Here is a 21,966-nt window from a genome sequence, read left to right on the forward strand (position 1 = left end):
AATCTCAAAATGGATATGTATTCCTAAATGGAGGTACTGCAATATCATGGCGTTCTCAAAAACAAACACTTGTTGCAACATCATCAAATCATGTCGAAGTGATTGCATTACATAAAGCTACTCGAGAATGTTTTTGGTTGAGATCAATGACACAACTCATTACTGATTCTTGTGGACTAGAACGCGATAAAAGTCCAACAACTATCTATGAAGATAATGCAGCTTGCATAGCACAGATGAAAGAATGGTATATCAAAAGTGACCGAACAAAACACATACCTCCTAGATTCTTCTCATATACTCAAAATCTCATCAAAGACAACCAGATTGAAATGAGATATGTTCAATCCAGCAAAAACTCTGCCGATCTTTTCACCAAAGCACTTCCAACTGCTATTTTTAGAACGCATGTTCACAATATTGGCATGAGGCATGTTCAAAAGATGTAAAAGATCAACGATGTCTACTTGAGGGGGAGTCAACTCTATGCTGCACTCTTTTTTCCTTAGCTAAAGTTTTTTTCCAATGGATTTTCTTTAGCAAGGTTTTTAACGAGGCAGTAATTTATAGTCAATATCCGAGCTAATAAAATTGTCATACAAGGGGGTGTTGTGATAAAGTAAATATGGATGACAGCTACTCCTAATTATAAGTCAAATAATGCACAGTAAATCGTAAATCATGTATTATAAATACTCCATCAAATGTAATCATGTAACTTGCTTGAATGATATATATATTTCATATATACTCTCTCTCTCTCTTTATATCTTCTAATAATTATCAATAGTCCACAGTCAAAAAATACGTCACTAAAGGTAGTTATAAGCCTACTGAATTATAACACGCTAATAAAGGTAGTTATAAACCTACTAATGAATTATAACATTTATTTATTTATTTATATTTATGTGAATAATTGGTCCCAACTCCCAACCTCCTTCGAAAAGCCAGCACAGCAAAAGTTGATTAACATTTTTACTCAAACAAGATCTGCTGCCAAAAGAATATTAATATTAACATTGATAGTATTTAATATTGATGTTGATGTTGACTTGATTTGATCAATTCGTCTTACTGCTGCACCAACTTCAAATCTCCTAATTCCCTTTCAATCCTTATTTAGGTCAACTACTCCTCCTCAATTTCCTCATTTTTTCTGTTGTTCATCTGAATAACAACACAAAATACAGTTGACTTTGAAATCCATCAGCCGCCGATCATGGAAAATAAAAAAATTATAACGACCGATAATCATCTTCATCATGTGGAATCCATGGCGACGCTGCCGTCGTTCGCCGGAAATATATCGGAGCTAAATGCGGTGATACTCGGCGAATCGCTTGCTTCAGAAGAACACGATCTCATATTTCCTAGTATTGATTTCTCTAAACAAGCACTTGTTCCTTCTCATCAAACGGTATCATACCGATTTATCTCAATCTTCAATATCTATAATTACAGATCCTGTATAGTCTACCTTTAAGTTGACGGAAATGTAACTATTTAATTATTTATTATTTTTCTTTTTTTGCGAAAAAATAAATACTCATATAGAAACGATATAGAAACGAGTTCGTTTTCCAATAGGAAATGTAACTATATGTGAAGTGCAGTGAACTTGTTTTTTATTTATTGCTAGTAATTTTTGGTATTTTTTACTTTTCTCTGTGTGAAGTGACGTCATTATAAGTTGCCATGACGCTAAAATACGTACAATATGTATAAATTGAAAGTTCATTACACATTATGTAAACCGAGTAGTTTGCTGCGTACTGTGAATGTCAGGGCATAAATCATTACATTTACATGCGCTTAAGCCATATAGATATGTATATGTATGTATTGTTTTATCCGTCTGAAAATTTGAGTAATACTGTAAGTTCTGAACTGAATTTTTTATGTATGGAGAGTGAATTGTTGGTGTGTTGAGTGTACAAGTAAAGAGGAGAGTGAATTTTAACTTCAATTTGAATAGTTCTGATTCTGTAACTTTATGGGATTGTTTATTTGAAGTGTGTGTGACTTATTTGAAGCTTACTTTTAGAGGGAAAAAGCACCTTTTCTTTCATGTTAGTGGTTCACTCAGTGCTTTCAGATTATGCATATTCCAAACACTCATGACCAGTTAGCAAACCAGATTTGAGCATATAAGTATTAAAACTGAACCCTCATTACCAGCTTCAAATAATCGGAACCTTATTTGGATTATTTGGGTTTGACTTCAACAACCCAGATCAAATATACTCTTTTTAATTTTTTATTACTTCTCACAATAACGATCTAAATGTCTATATAAGAGTAATCTTGTTAGGTATACAATATACAATATTTATTAGTATTACTTAGCATGATGACTCTGGTAATCTGAATCTCATCTTGTTGGGCTTCTAAACCTTGTCACATTTTCACAACTATTCAATAAGTATTTGCATTCGTTATCTGATTATCTGCGACATTATTTCAGTACCTGGAGATGTACAAGAGATCAACTGAAGATCCAGCTGGCTTTTGGTCCGATATTGCATCGGAATTTTATTGGAAACAGAAATGGGGTAAACAGGTTTGCACAGAGAATCTAGATATCACTAAAGGGAACATCAACATCGAGGTAATTTACTATCTTTTTTTTGTTCGTTCTTATTTTTTATATTTGATCTGATATCTTAAATAACACTCCATTGGCCATTATTCATGTCTTTAAAATCAGTGGTTCAAGGGTGGTATCACCAATATATGTTATAACTGCTTGGATAAAAACTTAGAGTCTGGTAACGGCGATAAAATTGCTCTTCATTGGGAAGGAAACGAGCTTAACATTGATGGCTCATTGACTTACAAACAACTTCTTGAAAGAGTTTGTCAGGTTTTATGCTTTAACAACTTCGTTATCATACTCTTGTATTTTTTATAATTGTTTTTTGTGCTTTCATTGTTACATTAATCTGTTCTTTTGACAGCTTGCAAATTTTTTGAAAGCCAACGGTGTTAAAAAGGGCGATACTGTAATTGTTTACTTACCTATGATTATGGAACTGCCAATCACTATGCTGGCATGCGCCCGTATTGGTGCCGTCCACTCGGTACTGTTCAGAAATACCCTTCACATCCTATTATTTATGTTCTTTATCTAAAACATGAATAGATTGAAAGTTTTGATAATGTTTTTTTTTTTTTTTTTTTTTTTTTTTTGTTTTTTTTTGTTTTCAGGTTGTGTTTGCTGGGTACTCATCAGAATCACTTTTTCAAAGGGTTATGGACTGCAAACCAAAGATTGTGATAACTTGCAATGCAGTAATGAGAGGGAAGAAAGTAATCAATCTTAAAGACATTGTTGACGCTGCACTGTTAGAATCATCTCAAAGTGGATTTTCTGTAGGTGGGAATTTCTTTCATGTAATTATTATACAAATGACCTATACATATAGTGATATAGGTTTCGGTATCATTGGTTGCGTTAATACATGACTATAGATTAGAATAAAGAATCTTATGCTGCAAAGTTTGAGACATCTACCAACTGAAATAATTAGTGAATTAAAGATTATTGAACTCTAACTAGATTTGAGTAATTATTTTATTATCTATGTCACGTATAAAAGCTTACCAAGGGTTCCATTTCGTTACTATAGTTCGTAAAGTTACAATTTTTACGTTATGAGGACAGAATTAAGCTATAAATTATTATTTTGTCAGCTTAAAACACCAAAATTCTCATCTATAAGGTTCATTCATTTGTAAAAAGTTGTGATAGGTCTATATCCTCATTGTAAACTACTTAACTGCACTATAGTTAACACATGCCATTCTAGGAGATAAAATGGGCTCTTGAGTTTACATGGATTTAATCATGGAAAAACAAACTTCAATCATTATTTCCAATCGTTTGAAAAAAAAAAAAAAAAAACAATTGTATAACCTTTTGTTGAAGTTTAAAGGTTTCCTTTCTACTTATTTGTCTTTCTTAACAGAAGTTTATTGGGGGCATGAACATTGTGATATAAAAAATCATAATAAAAACAATACTTAATCATATAAATCACTACTTCCTATCATTGCTTGCTTAAATCCACAACTTTTTCAATCTTGCTTCCATCTATCTCATTTGCCCTTCACATATATTATATACAAGTTAAATTCAGCACAATATTTAAATTATTGAACATAAATTATAAAGAAAAAAATCTGAATTGCTTTTAAAATAAGTTGTCCAGATAGCTACTGGTAAAGTAGTTGATCAACAATAGGTCCAGACGTATGAGAGGACATCTAAACAGCATGTACTGGACTATTTTTGTTCCTACATGGACCTCTCATCTCTCTTTAGTTTGTGGTCATATTATTGTTAATGTTTTCAAATTACATAATAACCTCAGCATGACGTCATAAACAGGTTCTTGTTTGACATACGAAAACAAATCAGCCATGACGAAAGAAGCTACTAACTGGCAAAAGGAAAGAGATATTTGGTGGCAGGTAGTAAACCTAAGTGGTGCTGTTTTGACTTTTTTTCTGTTGACTTCTTTTTGCATGGTGTAAAGAACAACAAATCCCCTATTTTCTAGATCAATAGCCACTAGTTATCTATTTTCTATTGACTTCTGATCTTAAATTTTGTTTATTTGCTTTATGGATTCTTTATACATATCTCAAAACTATTTGCTTCCCCAAGTTATTATACTTTAAAGGGTCATCTACACTTTTTTTTTTATATATATTATTGTAGCGCAAGTAGTTTAATTGACTTAACATTTTTCCAGGATACTGTTCCTAAATACCCAACTACCTGTGATGTTGAGTGGGTTGATGCAGAGGATCCTCTGTTTCTTCTTTATACTAGTGGGAGCACCGGAAAACCTAAGGTATATGAAATAATGTCATCTAAATCTCTAAGTAGTGATGCAAGCTTGCCTTTCAAAAAAAAAAAAAAAAAAAAAATCTATAAGTAGTATTTTGCCTTAATTTGTAGGAGGATATAATTTTTATATAAACTCTACCTTTTTCTGGTATACCTGGGTATCCGATTCCTTCGCGAACCGACTAATCCCGGGGCGACTACCCGCTTTGACTGTGCTGTTACTTTGATAGGGTGTTCTGCACACTACAGGAGGATATATGATATACACCGCAACGACTTTCAAATATGCATTCGACTACAAGGAATCTGATATATACTGGTAGAGCATCTAAATTTCTGAAATTTCCGTTTCTTTTTTAAGTATGTAAGTGACATCACAGCATGTCAATATATTTTAATTATGTTTCCAGTGTCTTAATTAAGTTCTTATCAATTCGTGTCTATTTTAATAATCATATCAGATATCAGATAACAAAAGTTCCATATCACATTAGTCACTGTTAATATTTATATTTTTTCAGTCAAATTGTCATTTCTTTCTCCAGTCTGGAAATGATCTATGTTGGTCAATTTTTTGAATATTAGAAGACAACAAAGTTAAATCTTTTTGTTTGTGGGTGTAGTTATTAAACTTGTATCGACTGAATTTACAGGTGTACAGCTGACTGTGGTTGGATTACCGGACACAGCTACGTTACCTATGGACCATTGCTCAATGGAGCGACGGTTGTACTTTATGAAGGGGTAATCCATTTTCCTTGTGCTATTTATAGAAAGTACTTCCATATCTACTTGCCTATCATTTTATAAAAAATTGATATTGATATCACAGTAACATATTTAAGCACGTTAGATAAATGCTATGTTCAGGTTCCTAACTATCCAGATTCTGGACGTTGTTGGGACATTGTTGACAAGTATAAGGTGACAATATTCTACACTGCTCCTACACTGGTACGGTCTCTCATGCGCGATGGCAGTGAGGCAAGTCTCTTCAACTATATATCTTCTTGTATTTGATACATTTTGGCTGTCCTTAATCACCTTTGAATTGTTTAATTGCATTGTATGAACTTAAAAAATTGAAATCCTACTTCCTATGTATCAATAGTATAGATTGATGCCACAAATCAAAAAATTTTTTTCAGCTAGTATCTGCTTTTCTGTTATATGTTTTGTTTATGTATATGTATGTATATATGCATATACACGTATATGTACATGCATACACCCTTTCTACTTGTTACTCAAACATCCGATTCATGACCCGTTTGGATCCATTTCAAAATACACAACATTTACCCATTCCATAGCTATCTAAAACTTGGTAAGCGGCCTAACTGGGATATCCCGTGATCATTTCTGACCCTCCCATAGTTATCTATTACCCAATTTTAATCTCTACAATATTTAGTTCTTCTATTTGGGAGCATCATTTTATATACATTTGTTATCTTGTTAAAACTAGTACTGAATTCATTGTTACTCATAAATCAAATATTAATCTTGTGTGGTGTTGACGATGCAGTATGTTACTCGTTATTCTCGTAAGTCTTTACGTGTCCTTGGTAGTGTAGGCGAGCCAATCAACCCAAGTGCATGGAGGTTCTTTCCCAAATCTGACTTCAGTTGTTTTTTTAGAGCATTATGTATTTATGTATAGTATGTACTTCATGAAAAGTTATTTATTCACTTGACAGGTGGTTTTTCAATGTAGTTGGAGATTCAAGGTGCCCTATATCAGATACCTGGTGGCAAACAGAGACAGGAGGCTTCATGGTACACACTCATATCATTTATATGTGTGTGTGTGTGTGTCACTAAATCCAACTAATGATTTGTGTTCACCATAATTGTCTCCAGATTACTCCTATACCTGGTGCGTGGCCTCAAAAACCTGGTTCTGCCACCCTCCCCTTTTTTGGGGTTAAGGTATCTTACATAAAATATGGAAACTGTATCTGTTACATCGTTTTTATTGATCGCCTCTAACATTTTTATTGCTACGTCTCCAAAAAATATTGAATACAGCCTGTTATAGTGGATGAGAAGGGAAAAGAAATTGATGGCGAGTGCAGCGGTTATTTATGTGTTAAAAACTCATGGCCAGGGGCATTCAGGACCCTTTATGGTGATCACGAGAGATATGAAACAACGTATTTTAGAGCTTTCCCTGGCTATTATTTTAGTGGAGATGGCTGTAGTAGGTAATAAGATGTGTACATATCTTAAAGTTTTCATTAATTTGTTAGTTTTTGTTATCTGATAGTTTTTTGTTACAGGGATAAGGATGGATATCATTGGCTCACAGGAAGAGTTGATGATGTAATTAATGTCAGGTATTTTCATTAACATAATCACCCATGCATCTATATCCCTCCATTCAAGTAGCAATCCTTCTATAAACTATTACCAAGTTTTGTTAGATAACTGTTGGCACACTCAAAATGATGAATTTTGACTGAAATCTGGATGCATACAATGAGTCATCTGTTAATTTTTCCTTTAAAAATAAAGAAATTCTTATAAAATGGGTCATATGTCTTGTTGCCCAAGAAATTCTTAAGAGTACGCTGTGGGCCATGTTTAAGACAATGACAGGGGCTAAATAGTAAATAAAGGTACCATATTTTAAACAACCTTCACACAGTTGAGTATTCTTTAAGTTCGAGAATATGTGTGTGTGTGTGTGTGTGTGTGTGTGTGTAGTGTGTGCAACTTGTCACATATAAGGTAATTAGTGAGTTGTGACCCTCAAAGTAGCATCCTCTTTATCATTAACTTTATATATGCTGGTGTCTGCTTTAATTACTCTAATTCACACTTTGTAACATAAACAGCGGACACCGGATTGGTACTGCAGAAGTTGAATCTGCTCTAGTTTCACATCCCCAGTGTGCTGAAGCAGCCGTTGTTGCTGTTGAACATGAGGTACCTTTGTATCTGCATTATATTGTGACAATTTCAAACCATTTAGTTATGAATGGGTCAATCTGGGTTTTGTGGAATCTCAAAGGAGTTAAATAACAATATTAGTTAAAAGAGGAACATGTCTGATGTGTTTAAAGTTGCCAAATACTGTTCTAGAGTCAGTAATCATAAATTCTTTCTTATGTTTTAATAACAAAGGACAAAAAGTGTTTTAGGGATTACCCAAATTGACCCGTTACCCAACCTGCCTGCATAGCATGTAATATATCATCTGTTTGCTGTTAGGTCAAAGGGCAAGGCATATATGCATTTGTTACTCTAGTGGAGGGTGTTTCGTACAGTGAAGATCTCCGCAAAAGCCTTGTGCTTGTGGTTCGAAACCAAGTAAGTTATTTGTTTTACCTTTCTGACTTGACGGGGTCTTTTTAAAGATATTAATGCCTACAATGAACGTTACCCTGCAACAAATTTGTGTCCTTATTATACTTTTGAGTGTCCTAAATATTGCAAAATGGGAAACTTCCTACATAGTTTCTGTTCTAGAACTTGATTTGAAATTAAATTAGAAGCTAAATATTTTGAATCTTTAACTTTCATGCAAGATCAAGCGTAAATTGTGTTGGAACACATTATCCATTATACTAATTGTGAACCACGTCAAATTACCGTAACACCCCCGTTCATAGTTATACACTCAGGGAATTTTGGTAATTTGAATCTTATATTTTTTTCATTTGTATTGTAAGTCTTGCTTGCTTTTTCCCAGTGAAATGGGACCCATAATTACTAGTTATTACTCGTAGTAGTTTATAACAGCTGTAACTGATTACGCTTAGCTAATTACCACTTTCGTTTTATATATAATAAAGTTGGAGGTTAGATTAGAAAGTTAGAATTAGAACTTAGATTAGATTAAAAGTTAGATAGATTCAGTTAGATTATATTGGATTAAATATCCATAAACAACCTTGTTCTGAAACTGTATTATTTGCATAATATCAGATTGGAGCATTTGCAGCTCCGGACCGAATTCATTGGGCACCGAGTCTTCCAAAGACGAGAAGTGGAAAGATAATGAGGAGAATTTTGAGGAAAATTGCATCTAGACAGCTCGATGAACTCGGGGATATAAGCACGCTGGCAGATCCAAGTGTTGTTGATCAACTTATTGCGCTTGCCGATTCCTAAAGCTGCATGGTCTGTTCGCTTGATATTTCGTTCTAAATATAAACCAAAAGAATTTTACCCATATTATGTGATCTAAAGTTTTTTAGAAAATGTGTATCAATGAGTGGTGAATAAAAATTTCACATGGATTATTTGTCTAATGTATGGTTACAGGCTTTCAGCTCTTTTAAAGAAAATAATATTATTAGATCTTTAATACCCATTTATATATACGCCACTTCGATCTCGTATGATTTCAAACATCATTGCCCCGATTCTTTGATCACAAACAACTTGTATCCTAATTTCTACCCATTTATATATACTTGTAGTAATTTTTACCCAATTTCATAGATGTTTCAACAACATAATTCATATCAGTTTATCTGTCATATCATGTATCATTGTAACTCAATAGTTACCGATGCATCAAACCATTTAACCGACTATTGACCACTACTTACCATTATAATGCTAATGTTAATAAAACATACTAATCCAATAGCCCATTGTAACAATTTATCAAATCAAATTCCCCACAACGAGCATTTACCTATTCTTAATTGATGTTTAATTCAATCAAACCAATTTCATCCACATTTGCACCACTACTCTCACATACTTATACTTCTCATGTATATTCAATATAATTTTGTTACACACAAAACAACCATGCAGAAAAACTTCACAATAGCCCACCAACTGTGCATAACTATCATACATACATACATACTAACATACATACTAATATCACCATATTCTTAGTTTTTTAACCCATGTGACCCGAAGTTGACTTCTAGGCTGAAACTAACCTGAAAACTTTCTACCATGATCATATAAACGGGTTACATGGGTCGAGTCTAGGTTGACAGGTTGTGGTTTGTGTTGAAATTCTCGACCTGATTAGAAAAGGTCCGGTTTGGGTCGATTAGTTCTGAACTGCCAACCCCTTACTTACCCCATGCCATAATTTGTAACACAGATTCATGCAAGGTTTTATTTTCACAAAAAAATCCTTATCACATCAATAACCATTCTGTATAAACTCGTAAAGATTATTACAGTTCATTTTAAGTTACTAAATTTCGCAAAATTGAAAAATCAAATACAAAAAATCTACGCTTGCCACAACCCAATACATCGACAGGGCAAAACGTTTAAGGACCGCCCTCCTGCCTTGCCTTAAGTACCAGCTCTTCAGTGGTGGTGCCAATGATCTCATTCGCACGTTTAAGACCAGCACAGTAATACCTTCCTATTGGATCCTAAATTAATTCAAAAACATGTATAATTACATGTACTAATTAGATATCATATTCAGTTAATGTATACAAACTCCGCATAAGATGACATCGAATCTTACCTTAGAAATAATGCCCAGATTTTCTAATTTATTTACTGCATCAACTACGTCAAAGTTGCATCTCTCACCAAACTCTTCCTTTAGCAGTTCCTCACATTTTTGGTCGAGTTCCTAAAGTTTATCGTCTCAAAGGAGTTAATTTACGGCTATAATGTACACAAATATGGTAATAAATTTGGTAATCTGGCTACATATCATACACAAAGAAATAAATACCTTTAAAGTTGCTTTACCCTGTTCCATTAATATAAAGAAAGAAATGATCACCTCTTTTACCTGAAAACCGGCATTTGATTACGTCAGGTAGCTTGTATAAGTAACAACGTTATTGAAGATTAACATAGGAGAAAATCAGTGTTGCGGAACTCGAAATTACTCGGCGAGTACTCGGGTTTTGCAACTTGGGGAGTACTCGGTGTTTGCAACTAGCGGAGTACTCGGTCAAACTCAGTCAAAACTTAGTCAAACTCGGCCAAGAACCGGGATTACTTGCAACACCGGCCAAAACTAGTTATTACTTGGATAATCAGTCAAAATTGGTCAAAGCTCGGTCATAAAAGATCAAACTCAAACTTGGTCAAATCCGAGTACTCCTTGAGTTGCCGAGTACTCGTTAAAAAGTCTCAACCGAGTACTCCCCGAGTAGCGATTTCTGCAACCTTGTATAAAATTATTATTGCATGATATAAGAGAAAATGTGTACTTAAATAAGTCAACATATTTTGCAACTTTATCGCCGTATATTATCGAAAGATTGGGAAAAGGGAAGATATAATCATGACACTTACTTCTTGTTGAATGACATCATCACATAAATGAAGAAGGGTGCCTTTTCCACTATCAAGTTGTTTGTTATACATGAACTGTGTGATTAAATTCTGATATGTTTCCATATTTGCCTGAAACCTACATTCAGTTGTTTCAACAAATCGTAACCAAAATTCCAGATTTTAACGTTGAAACATTGAACCAGTCAGCCACGAGTGGTAAACAAAATGTACTTTATCAAAACATACGACTCACGTGAAGTATATTTTGGCACAGTAACCAACTACTGTAGAGACAATAGCAACAACGACCCAAAAGTCAGCTTGATGCGTGTCAAATGAACCACTGGCAGCTACCTGCAAAAAATAAAGGATATCTATTTTTATTATATATAATATATAATATATAATATATAATATATAATATATAATAATAATAATATAAGCAATAAAAAAATAACAATTAGGAAAATGAATTTCTCTGACTATTATAAATCACTAACCAGCCCAAGTACGGCAGTAATAAGAAATTTGACCCAATCCATAGGTGTTAAACTTGGATTTTTCTTCTCTGGCTGCACAAAACATCGCACCGGTCGAACTAAAATTACAAAAAGGTTAAATAAAAATATACCTGGCAAACGGGTCAGGTTGGATCGGTTTGGGTAACGGGTCAAAACGGTTTTGGGTTGATCATGGGTCAAACAGACAAGATTTTTAAACGGGTCCAAATGGGTCGGGTTGGGTAACGGGTAGAAACGGGTCATGGGTCAAATGGTCCAAACGATATGCTTTTACATTTATGTTTACCTTTTACGTTTATATTTACGTTTTATATATACATAAGAAAATATTAATATACATAATAAATGATACAACCATAATTGCTTTCATAATTGTTTGACCAATGAAACTTGCTATGCTCGACCCATTTGACCCATTCACAAGAACCATAACCATTAGACTTATTATCTCTATTTATTGAACTTTAGAAATTGATACCCATTGGACCTTTTTTAAGTTTTGGTTTATATTGTCATGCCTAATTGATTTCTCTCAAGACCCAATTGACCTGACAGCTTGACCCAATTGACTCAAATTTGAGAGTATGGGTCTCAATTGCCAGGTATAAACAAAAGAGACGGGCTCTTACGAAGGAAAACTCACCAAGACTATTTCCATATCTGCCATCGGGATTTGTTTTAAATGCTTGACATATATTCCTCGTTCCTTTTTTGTCTTGGTGCTTGCTAACCTACATATAATTTTATTAAATTTGACATATGAAATTAAGAGATACGAAAAATATACCCAATAACTATGAATCGTACCTATAGACAACGATTATCCTATCAAATGTAGGTTCTTGGATCGTAATCTTACTACTCAAATTCTGCAAACTGATGAAATGAGTGCATTCATGTGTAAATTAGCATTTTTTTAACAAGTAGTTAACAGCAGCAACCAATAACGATAATGCAGAATTTTATTAACAACCTGAAATCCAAATTTTCTATACGGATCCGCTCAACGTACAAGTCATCTTGAGGTTCTTCATTTGTAATTTCATCATCTGTCTTCATATTTTTATTCATATCTTTTTTGAGTGATGCATTTGATTTTTTCGGGAAAAAAATATCTAGCCTGCAAGGAAAATGCACATATACAAGCTCTCTTAGGGTGCGTTTGATAAAACAGAATGATTAAGCGCTGAATGGTTCAAAATTTAAAAAAAAAATTATCAGTAAATGTAGGTATGAAAATAGTGGAACTTGCTTAGTTACTCTCATGATCCATGCCCAAATACGTGCGATGAGTATGTCCACCTTTTCCATAATGAAATAATCAGTCGTGCGATCAATCCCAATTCCACGTCGAAAGATTATATACTGCAAAAAAAAAAAAAAGTTGGATATGGTCATACAATAAACAGTAAAAATTAAGAATTTAAAGGCATGTTTATCATCATGGTGAGATGTATTCTAGAAAGTATACACAATGGGTGTACACAAAACTGTAAATAAAAAAGCATCAACCAACAAAATGAATGTAAATTGACCTTAAAATGTATACCTTATCTGCAAAGTCAGGAAGGTTTTCGTGAGGATGCTCCTTAAAGTACCTCTTGAGTAAGTTCTTATCAAGCTACATTAAAACAAGAATAAAATGCGAGAATGATTAAAGTATATTTATACACACGAAATATTCCATTTGTTGGGGCCCTGAACTCATTGCGAGAGGTCGCAGGTTCAAATCCTGGTGTAGCCAGGAAAGGTTTGGGAAACGGTCAAGGAATGTTCCGGATAGGCCGTGTACATCAGAGTTAAAAATACTCGCCTCTCGAGTGACCCGAACTGGAAAAACCTCATAACTTTATATACAAAGTAAACTAGCAGATTTAACTTGTGCATAATCTTTAGCAAACCTTGGAGTCATCAACTGAAATGGGAAGGTTCAAAAGATACTGTCCTGATTGTGCAACCGCAATCTCCTCATTTGTTGCAATCTTAAAGTTACTTTTTTCGAGTACCTGCATTTATATGAAGTACTATTTTCAATATGTTCATTATAACATGTCATGATAAGAACATATATTTATTTATACCTTGAACATATATGTAAGAAAATTCTGTTCAAGATTATCGATTTCTTCTGAGGATAAATTCTGCTGTTGTAATTTCTGAGCCCCGTAGACTGGATCAAAAAGTGCATATAGTTGCTGCAAATAATGATTTTAAATAAAAACAAAAAAAAAAGTAGATGAAAAAATGATTATTAGACAAATAAAAGTAGCTGGTAAAGAAAATAGTAGTACCATAAGATCTTCAAACTGAAGAAAATACCACGCTCGAATCATGTACTCAACTCTCTTGCAGAGCTTTAAGAACTCTGCCCTGTCAGCACTTTGTTCTGCACCAAAAATATAATTTAAATAACAATGAACATATAATGATTGAACTCTCTTTTTGGAAACTAATATGTCACAATAAAAACACATAAAAAAGAGCATTTCATTCTAGTAAAAAAGTAGACATTGATCTTTGAAGTTGAATATACTAATTCTAAAATTGATACAAGTAATATGTTACAGTAATTTTTTAGTAAGCTTTGTATAACATATACTTAAAGCAATGATAGATTTGATATCGAACATCAAATTCGTTTGATGATTAGAACACGTAATCCTAACAACATATATGCAGATATACATCATTACAACAGATGATTATAATAATGTACATATAACATGATATTGAAAACATTTCTAATAATAGATCATGTTAAGAATTATGTATCTAGGAATCGATGAATTAATTTACCGATTAGGTTAGCCAAATTCATGATGAGTCTAGGTTTCAAAACAGGAATTACGGCTTCACGTTCCAATCGAATTACTTCCTTTTTGTGTTTGTTATCATTAGCCATTTGTGTGTATGTATGCATGTATGATCTGCAGACTGATTGATCAGGACTTTGAAATTTATTTGTTATTTCAACTTGAAATAAATTAAATTGAATGAAGCTGATATAAGAAACGCAAAGGATCTGAAGTAATTTTTATACATGAATTGAATTTAATGAATGCTTGGCTTAATTAATGGCGAGTTTTGAGTTTTTATTGCAAATGTTGCCACTCTGGCATAAATATATGCATGCAATTGAAACGTACCCTTTAGTATTTTTTGAAGTTTATCATGTAATATTGCTATTGCTAATATATTAAAAAACCATGTTGTAATTAGTTACGTATCGAAGCTATGTTAAAACGTATGTAAGTATGTTTATTAATGTTGTGTATGATTGTTGAAGGTGGCGGATCTATGATTGGTGGTCACTGGTGTCACCGGTTAAAACCTCAAAAAAATTTCTACTAGATGGCTTATTTCAATGGTGTCACAAAAAAAAAAAAAAAATATTACACTATCCACTGATATCACTAGCTAAAAACCCAAAAAAAATTCACTACATCGCCAGAGGCGATTCTATGTTAATGGGTGTGGGGTCAAAGGACCCCACTACTTTGGAAAATTTTTACACTACGTAGTCTTCAAATTGTACAGGACACCACTAAATTTAAGTACAGGACCCCATATTTTTTAAAAATTTAAGGTTTTTTAGAGGTAAATAACCACTAAAATACTCTTCAAATATAATTTTATTTGAAATTTTTTTTGGGACCCCATTGAGTTTCCATCCTGGAGTCGCCACTGTACATCGCTATTCGTGCAACCACGAATAACATACCGCCCCTGGTTGTTGAGCTGTTTTAGGGCAACAAATATTATGATCTAGTAGACTGTTAGTTTTGAAGACAAGTTTGTGTGAAAGTTACCGGATCTTACGCTCTTACTTAGGGGAAAACCTTGGCATACCTTTTTACTCAGGGCGTCTTAAAAGGGTGTGTAAGATAGGTCATCGAACATGGCTCAAAATTTTAAAAGGGTTCGAAATGAAAATTTAAGCAACACTTAATATATACTTGTTTTGCTTTACAACATAAAAAAAGTTTTTTTCCCCCTTCTTTCAACACAAATTACATCTAGTCGGAAGTCATTTAGATTGAGAGATCTCGAAAACAATGATACCTTGTTTTAATATTTTTAATGATAACTATTTAGTAGTATTATATTTCTTTTATGTTTTGAAAAATGAAAAATTTAACATTTATAAGCTCTTTTTATATCTCGAACACGGACTTATTAATTAATGATTATAAATTAATGATTATAAATTAATGAGACGGCCATGATTTTATTTATTGGTCTTGGGAGGTCTAACATAAATGTTGATCTATGTACGAATCTGTGTAACTCTGTTTTAGTTTGAATTTTGTATAGGCATCTAAATACGAGTAAACTGTTGTCAAATATGATAATTGAAAATTTGCTTAGTTATCAACTATATATATACTAGCGTTGAATTTCATTGTATAAGTATGCCATAATGTATATGAGAGAATTGTGTCGTTTTGTAAGAGTTTAAACACAATTTATTAGTGAATTAGATTGGATTTATATACCAAAGAGATCTAGTGAAAACTCAATTATGAATGAGAACTCTGAGGACTTGAAGTCAAACAACAAAGATACATGGGGGAATAATTTTATTATAGTCTAGTCTAATAAATTTAAATTTGAGATGCATATAAAACTACGTTTCGTTCTACAAAATTCTGAAGTCGAATAAAAACCAACCAATTTTAACAATTTTATTTTATGTTCTACATTTTCTCGTTCTACAGTTTCCTGAATTCTAACACAAATTTTAAACTATGTTCGAACAATATAACTATTGTTAGTTTTGTCCATAGACAACCCAGTTTGGGGGATTATTTACTTGAATTTTAATAATGGCAATGAAATGAATGTTGATTAATAACCTAAGATGACTGTTCATCTGCAAAGTGATTGTTCATCCATTTCCACATAACACTTTGCCTTAACCAAAACTGAAGAACAAAATCAAGAAATCAAAAACAATAACCGAAATTAAAACCAAAATTATTCCAGCGTTATTGAACGTGCAAAAGCCTACGATATATCCAACTGTATCTATCGATCTAGTCTATTTCCATCTTCTAAACCTAACTACGCTATTGCCCTGAATCTTTATCATTCCATAACCTCGATAACGATTTCACCCCGTCTCCTGCATCGTACAAGGCAAGTTCATCCATCCTAATCCACCTTCATTCCAACTCATGTAGTTTAGGCCCAACACTCTAGTGGGCCCACACGACACAACATTGGTGGTTGCAGGTAAGATGGGCCCACGCCCCACCCTGACATAGTTCCCAGGCTGAACAAACTGTTCCATTGCACCACTCGAACTAACATGAACCCCTGAACGCAGCCGCCCATTACACCGAGACAAAACACCAAATAAACTCTCGTCCGCCACCTCATCACAAGAAAACCAATTGTGACTTGATTGATGATGCAATGATGATGCGGGCATTGGCACGTTAACACCGTTTACAGACCAATCTAAACCATTATTAGACTGTAACAAGTGTTCTAGCCTAGGAATCGAAGATATCATTTCTTCAACGCTATGATTACTTGTAACCAAAGGCAACGGTGAGCATACATTTCTTTTAAATCGACCAGGTCCCAGCAACGCATCGCTTCCGGTTGGGTCAAAAGCGGGCCTACTCAAGGGATCTTTCAAAAATGGATTCAGTAGTAATTCGTTATGATCTTGATTAACATAAGGATTATAAAATGAATCTCCACCGTTGGATCGTCTGTGCATAAAACTTGATTGCGCTTGCCATAGTTCACTCGAAGCAGAGGAAGGACGAAACTGCGGTTCATCAACGGTATTTTCGGTATATTCAACGACAAACGTTTGATTAAACTGTTTTATAGGTTCGATTTGCATGCTGGTTTCTTGATTTTCTGCATTATGATTATTTACTGAATCGAATACTGAATCATCATTTAGTTCCAACCGAATAAACCTTGAATTCTCTTCGTACTGATCATTCAAATTTGAATCTGGCTGATCATGTAACTTCCATTTATCTTCAAGTTCTTTCGATAACGATTTTGTGAGTTGACACTTAGCAGAACGCCAACTTTTCCAATTCTCGAAGCCTATATAAAGATCCTTCTTTGCCAAATGCAACCTGGTGAGTAAACAACATGATTTAAATAATTACATGTGAATGTTAGCTAGTCAACTAGATGTGGTAATTTCGACCCATATACTTATCAACTCTAGCTGTTATCATCATTTTAGAGGAAGAAATTTAGCTAAAAAAAGAGCAGGTCAAATGGATCAAACGTTGCCCGAAGTTTATTTTAAATGACAATAATCATAATCGACAGATATTCATATTTTGGTACGAAAATATAGAAAATAACAGAAAATATTAGTTGATCAACCCAGCTTTAAGGCGTGTAATTATAATGACCCATTTTGACCCACTACACAACCAGCCCATTCCCGAATCCACAATATAAAAATAACTTTAATCTGCAACGTAAGGCACAAACCAGTGGTCACACAACTTCTGTTTCTCTTCTTCCTCAAACATCTCATATGGCTGAACACGAAAGCCGTCAAGAACGCCTAAAACATGGTTAAGAGACCTTGATTGGATGCCGGTCTTAAAGTGTCGCATACTGCTTTTAACTCGTTCATGCTGTTCCTTGCTAACCTAAAAATCAATGAAATTTTGTTTCTGAAACCCGAATTCAGTGTACAGATAGGAAAAAGAGCCATAAATCCATTACGATCCATAGTACTCTAAACTAGTATTACATATGATTAAAAAGAAATAAAACCTTAATATACGACATGTATTTGGCGCCATCGCCACATTCTGCATTAATCCCGCGCGATTTATCTACATTTTTAGGCCTAACAAAAAAAAAAAAAATAAAAAAAAAATAAAAAAAAAAATTTGTTCTCAATCAAAACAGGCTAAATATAAATTGCTAAACAAACTAAACATAATACCTAGATCTGAATTCCACAACCAGCAAGTTTCAGGTTACCTCGTTAACGTTTCTCCGTTTGCGATTGCTAGAATTGGGCTATCACTACTATATAACGTATTATCAGCATCCCATGAACAAGAACCCGATGTTGCATCCACTTCTTCTAGACCATATTGCACCCCGTTCTCGTGTAAAAGCCCCCTTTTGGTACAACCCTCTCTCGAACTGTTCAAGACATGCATCCCATATCCATTGATGAACAATAAACATTATAGAATGGTAGGCGTACTATGGTATGAGACTATCGAATATCGAGCCAAAAAACAAATGGGGCAAAATTTAGTGGTAACAAAAGCTTCTTATATGAACGGAGAAGGTTTTCCTGTTCAAGTTACCGGTAAGGGTGAATATCTTTACTCAAAATATATGCGTCCTAACCGGGTTGTTCCATGACCGCTTCTGACCTTTATCCCAAGATCTGCTGCTAGTCAAGGTTGAAATATTCGTGAGACGGAAAGAAGTCGGTAAGGACCTAGAACTCAAGGTCCTAGTCGGTCGAGACCCGCGGTGACCATCGTTGACTTTTAAACGTAGATAAATTTTTAAATATATACATTTAAACCTAAATATATTAAACAATAATACCAACAGGTGAAACAAGTTGTGGTAAAAATTTTACTAAGGATTAAGTGATTAACAAGTACAAAAATACATATTAATAAACAAAACTAATGTTTTATAGCCCAAAATACAAAAAGAATATTAACAAAACTAATTTTGACCAACCTAGGACAAAACTAGTCGGGGAAGTCTCCTAGCCGTCGCAACCGACTTTCGCAACATACTGCTGCTAGTGAGGTTTAAACCAGAGACCTTTGTGAGGATATCAGGACGCCAACCATTAGGCCGGCGATTCTATTAATTAACCTTCCGATATGATAGATGCAAAACAAACTATTTACCTTAGTAACTTCTGCATAAAATCATTTTCGGGATCCACGCAATTTGCCCATCTTTCCTTCCAAAATTGCAGTCCCTATCATTCTACCAAACAAAAGAAATTAACGCTAACAAGATACAAACATTAAAAGTGCTAACGTAAAAATATTGACAAGAGGAATAATATAAGCCGGCATACTTAGTATGATAATGATGCAGTTCTGAATAATACGATATTTTATTAGCCTTGTTACGCTGTTCTTCAATGAGAATGACATCAGGGTGACACCAACCTGAACAAACTGAAGCACCCCTACACACGAATTCTATAAATGAGCTCACCAACTGAAAATACATAGTGAAATTTATTACTCTTGAAAGTTGAGCATGTAAAATTTACCATTTTAAAAATGAATTTCCGAAACATAAATTATTCCCGGATAACAACTCATAAACAGCTTTATTCGGGTCAGAACCTTCAGGTAGAAACTGGGTCAAAAACTCTTTTTCTTGAAAGGACAAATTAGTTTCCCAAACCTACAAGAAGCACCAAAACGTAAACAATACATCCAGATTAAAAAAAAAAAAAAAAAAAAAACATGTCAAAAGACTATATTACCCCTTACACCCACCTCATATGATAGCAAACCAGTCAAGTTTTCCAGTTCAAACAATTCAAGAGGAGCTGCAAAGACATCACCAAGGACATTTCGGTAATTTGAAGCAGAAGGAAGAAACGTAGTCAAATCTCGCGGTGCAATGCTAATCTGATCCTTTTTAGATACAACTTGTTCATTCTTTCGATCCCACTCGAGAGATATACTTGATCTCGTATTTAAATCGTGATGAGAAAATTTCGTCTTTTTTACTTTAATTGCTTACTTTAGAACACTTGCATAGTTGATCCACCGCCATTTAAGTATAAAATCCCAAAATTAGCACAAGCGGAGCCAGAAATTATTGTTAAGGGTGGCTCAAGTCTTTACAACGACCGATTTTTTATGACTATCAAAAAGTAAATAAAATTATTATTTAGAACGGTACAAAATTTACGTACAAATGACAAATGGGTTGATATTTCCACTAAGGTTTTGATAAATCTACTTATTTTTATGCATTAATAGTTGTACTGTATAAATAAGTGTTGCATAAACAAGTGGATCTATGAAAAACAGATTTATCATCACCCAATAACAAATTACAAATTTTCTTATTCAAACTTATGCTACTGAGTAGTATTTTCAACTTACTTTATGAACAGTTTTACCCAAAAACATTATTAATACGTACATCTTTTATTACTTAAAGTTTGAATGCAATATATGTGAAATAAATAAAATAAAATTCTAGTTTATGATAATAAAACATACATCTATCTCCTATTTATATTTTATTTATATTTTATATTATATTACGGAGTATTTAACTTTAAAATGAAGATTAAATGACATTTATGAAACTTGATGGGCTAATACTTACATATATTGTACTAGTTGAGGGGTCAAAAACATAAAATGAGAAAAAGACAAAGAGTTATCATCTCTTCTAACAGAGATTTCCAAACTTACATCTGAAACTCGCCTTCAACTTTAAAAACTCCATCTTCTTTATCAACAACTCAAAACTTTTACAATTAAAACACATACATGTATCGATTAATCCACTACAGTTGGGGGTGGCTGAGCACCCTCAAGCCACCCTACTAGCTCCGCCTCTGCACAAGTTTATGGAAAGTTATTGTATCAATCCCTCGTTTGCTATATTTTTCTTCCATGAACACACTGCAAAAACAAATTTCGGTACTTGTCTATATGAGTAGTCATTCCTATGAATCTATGATGCGATCAAAATAGAAAATACAAAATAATGAGACCAATTTACCCTTTCTCAAGTAAAATATTTTCATCAAGTGAGATATTTTATCAAGGGTAAAATGGTCCAAATGAGTATATTTTAGTAGTGTATGAAAAAAAAAAAAAAAATGTGATGTACAAATCACCTTCCTTATCATTGGGTGACATTCAAATTATCAAATTAGCACAACAAGTACACAAGTACCTTATCATTGGGTGACATTCAAATTATCAAATTAGCACAACAAGTACACAAGTAGATGACAGTAAGTACCTTATATCCAAACACCATATATAACACTGACTGTGACGTCACAGGCGGATTATACACCTTTTGACCAAAAAGTACAATCTGCCTCTAACATGGCAGATGTCAGTTTCTGACCCAAAATAACTCTGACGCCCCAGTTCTGTGTCACCTGAATGTAGGTCCCACCAATTTTTTTATTTTTTTATTTTATATTAAATATGAATACAAAGTATTTTTTATAAAATATAATGCATATCAAATATAAAAAACATCACAAATTAATATTTCATAAAATTCAACCATTACATAAATTATTGAATTTGATGGGTTAAAAATGATAGGTTTTGATGAGTTTATATAGAAAAGAATATAAATAATTCAAATAAAAAA

At 33.4% G+C, this 21,966-nt stretch overlaps 3 protein-coding genes across 3 annotated transcripts; 1 reads left to right on the forward strand and 2 right to left on the reverse strand.

Annotated features, from left to right (window-relative positions):
- Positions 1–1,091: 1,091 nt before the first annotated feature.
- LOC139846971 (acetyl-coenzyme A synthetase, chloroplastic/glyoxysomal-like) lies at positions 1,092–9,014 on the forward strand. Its single transcript, XM_071836558.1, has 18 exons — positions 1,092–1,420; positions 2,468–2,611; positions 2,711–2,866; positions 2,961–3,083; positions 3,211–3,379; positions 4,394–4,476; positions 4,761–4,862; positions 5,089–5,177; positions 5,512–5,602; positions 5,729–5,842; positions 6,387–6,463; positions 6,559–6,637; positions 6,722–6,790; positions 6,890–7,065; positions 7,141–7,197; positions 7,699–7,789; positions 8,075–8,173; positions 8,792–9,014. The coding sequence occupies exons 1-18, from the start codon at positions 1,223–1,225 to the stop codon at positions 8,975–8,977; spliced, it is 2,103 nt and encodes a 700-aa protein (XP_071692659.1). The 5' UTR covers positions 1,092–1,222; the 3' UTR covers positions 8,978–9,014.
- Positions 9,015–10,113: 1,099 nt separating this feature from the next.
- Positions 10,114–14,512, reverse strand: LOC139849774 (uncharacterized). Its single transcript, XM_071839398.1, has 15 exons — positions 14,407–14,512; positions 13,902–13,996; positions 13,692–13,805; positions 13,512–13,616; positions 13,160–13,231; positions 12,863–12,975; positions 12,584–12,730; positions 12,418–12,486; positions 12,254–12,341; positions 11,590–11,661; positions 11,343–11,443; positions 11,108–11,225; positions 10,536–10,595; positions 10,320–10,430; positions 10,114–10,221 (listed from the first exon to the last, which is right to left on the reverse strand). Exons 1-15 carry the CDS (start codon positions 14,510–14,512, stop codon positions 10,114–10,116), a joined length of 1,479 nt encoding a protein of 492 aa, XP_071695499.1.
- A 2,211-nt stretch (positions 14,513–16,723) lies between these two features.
- Positions 16,724–18,548, reverse strand: LOC139849775 (uncharacterized). Its single transcript, XM_071839399.1, has 4 exons — positions 18,538–18,548; positions 18,379–18,454; positions 18,088–18,251; positions 16,724–17,717 (listed from the first exon to the last, which is right to left on the reverse strand). The coding sequence occupies exons 1-4, from the start codon at positions 18,546–18,548 to the stop codon at positions 16,724–16,726; spliced, it is 1,245 nt and encodes a 414-aa protein (XP_071695500.1).
- Between the last annotated feature and the right edge of the window lie 3,418 nt (positions 18,549–21,966).

Source organism: Rutidosis leptorrhynchoides, chromosome 5 (genome assembly GCF_046630445.1).
Source record: "Rutidosis leptorrhynchoides isolate AG116_Rl617_1_P2 chromosome 5, CSIRO_AGI_Rlap_v1, whole genome shotgun sequence".
In the NCBI taxonomy this organism is placed as follows: Eukaryota; Viridiplantae; Streptophyta; class Magnoliopsida; order Asterales; family Asteraceae; genus Rutidosis; species Rutidosis leptorrhynchoides.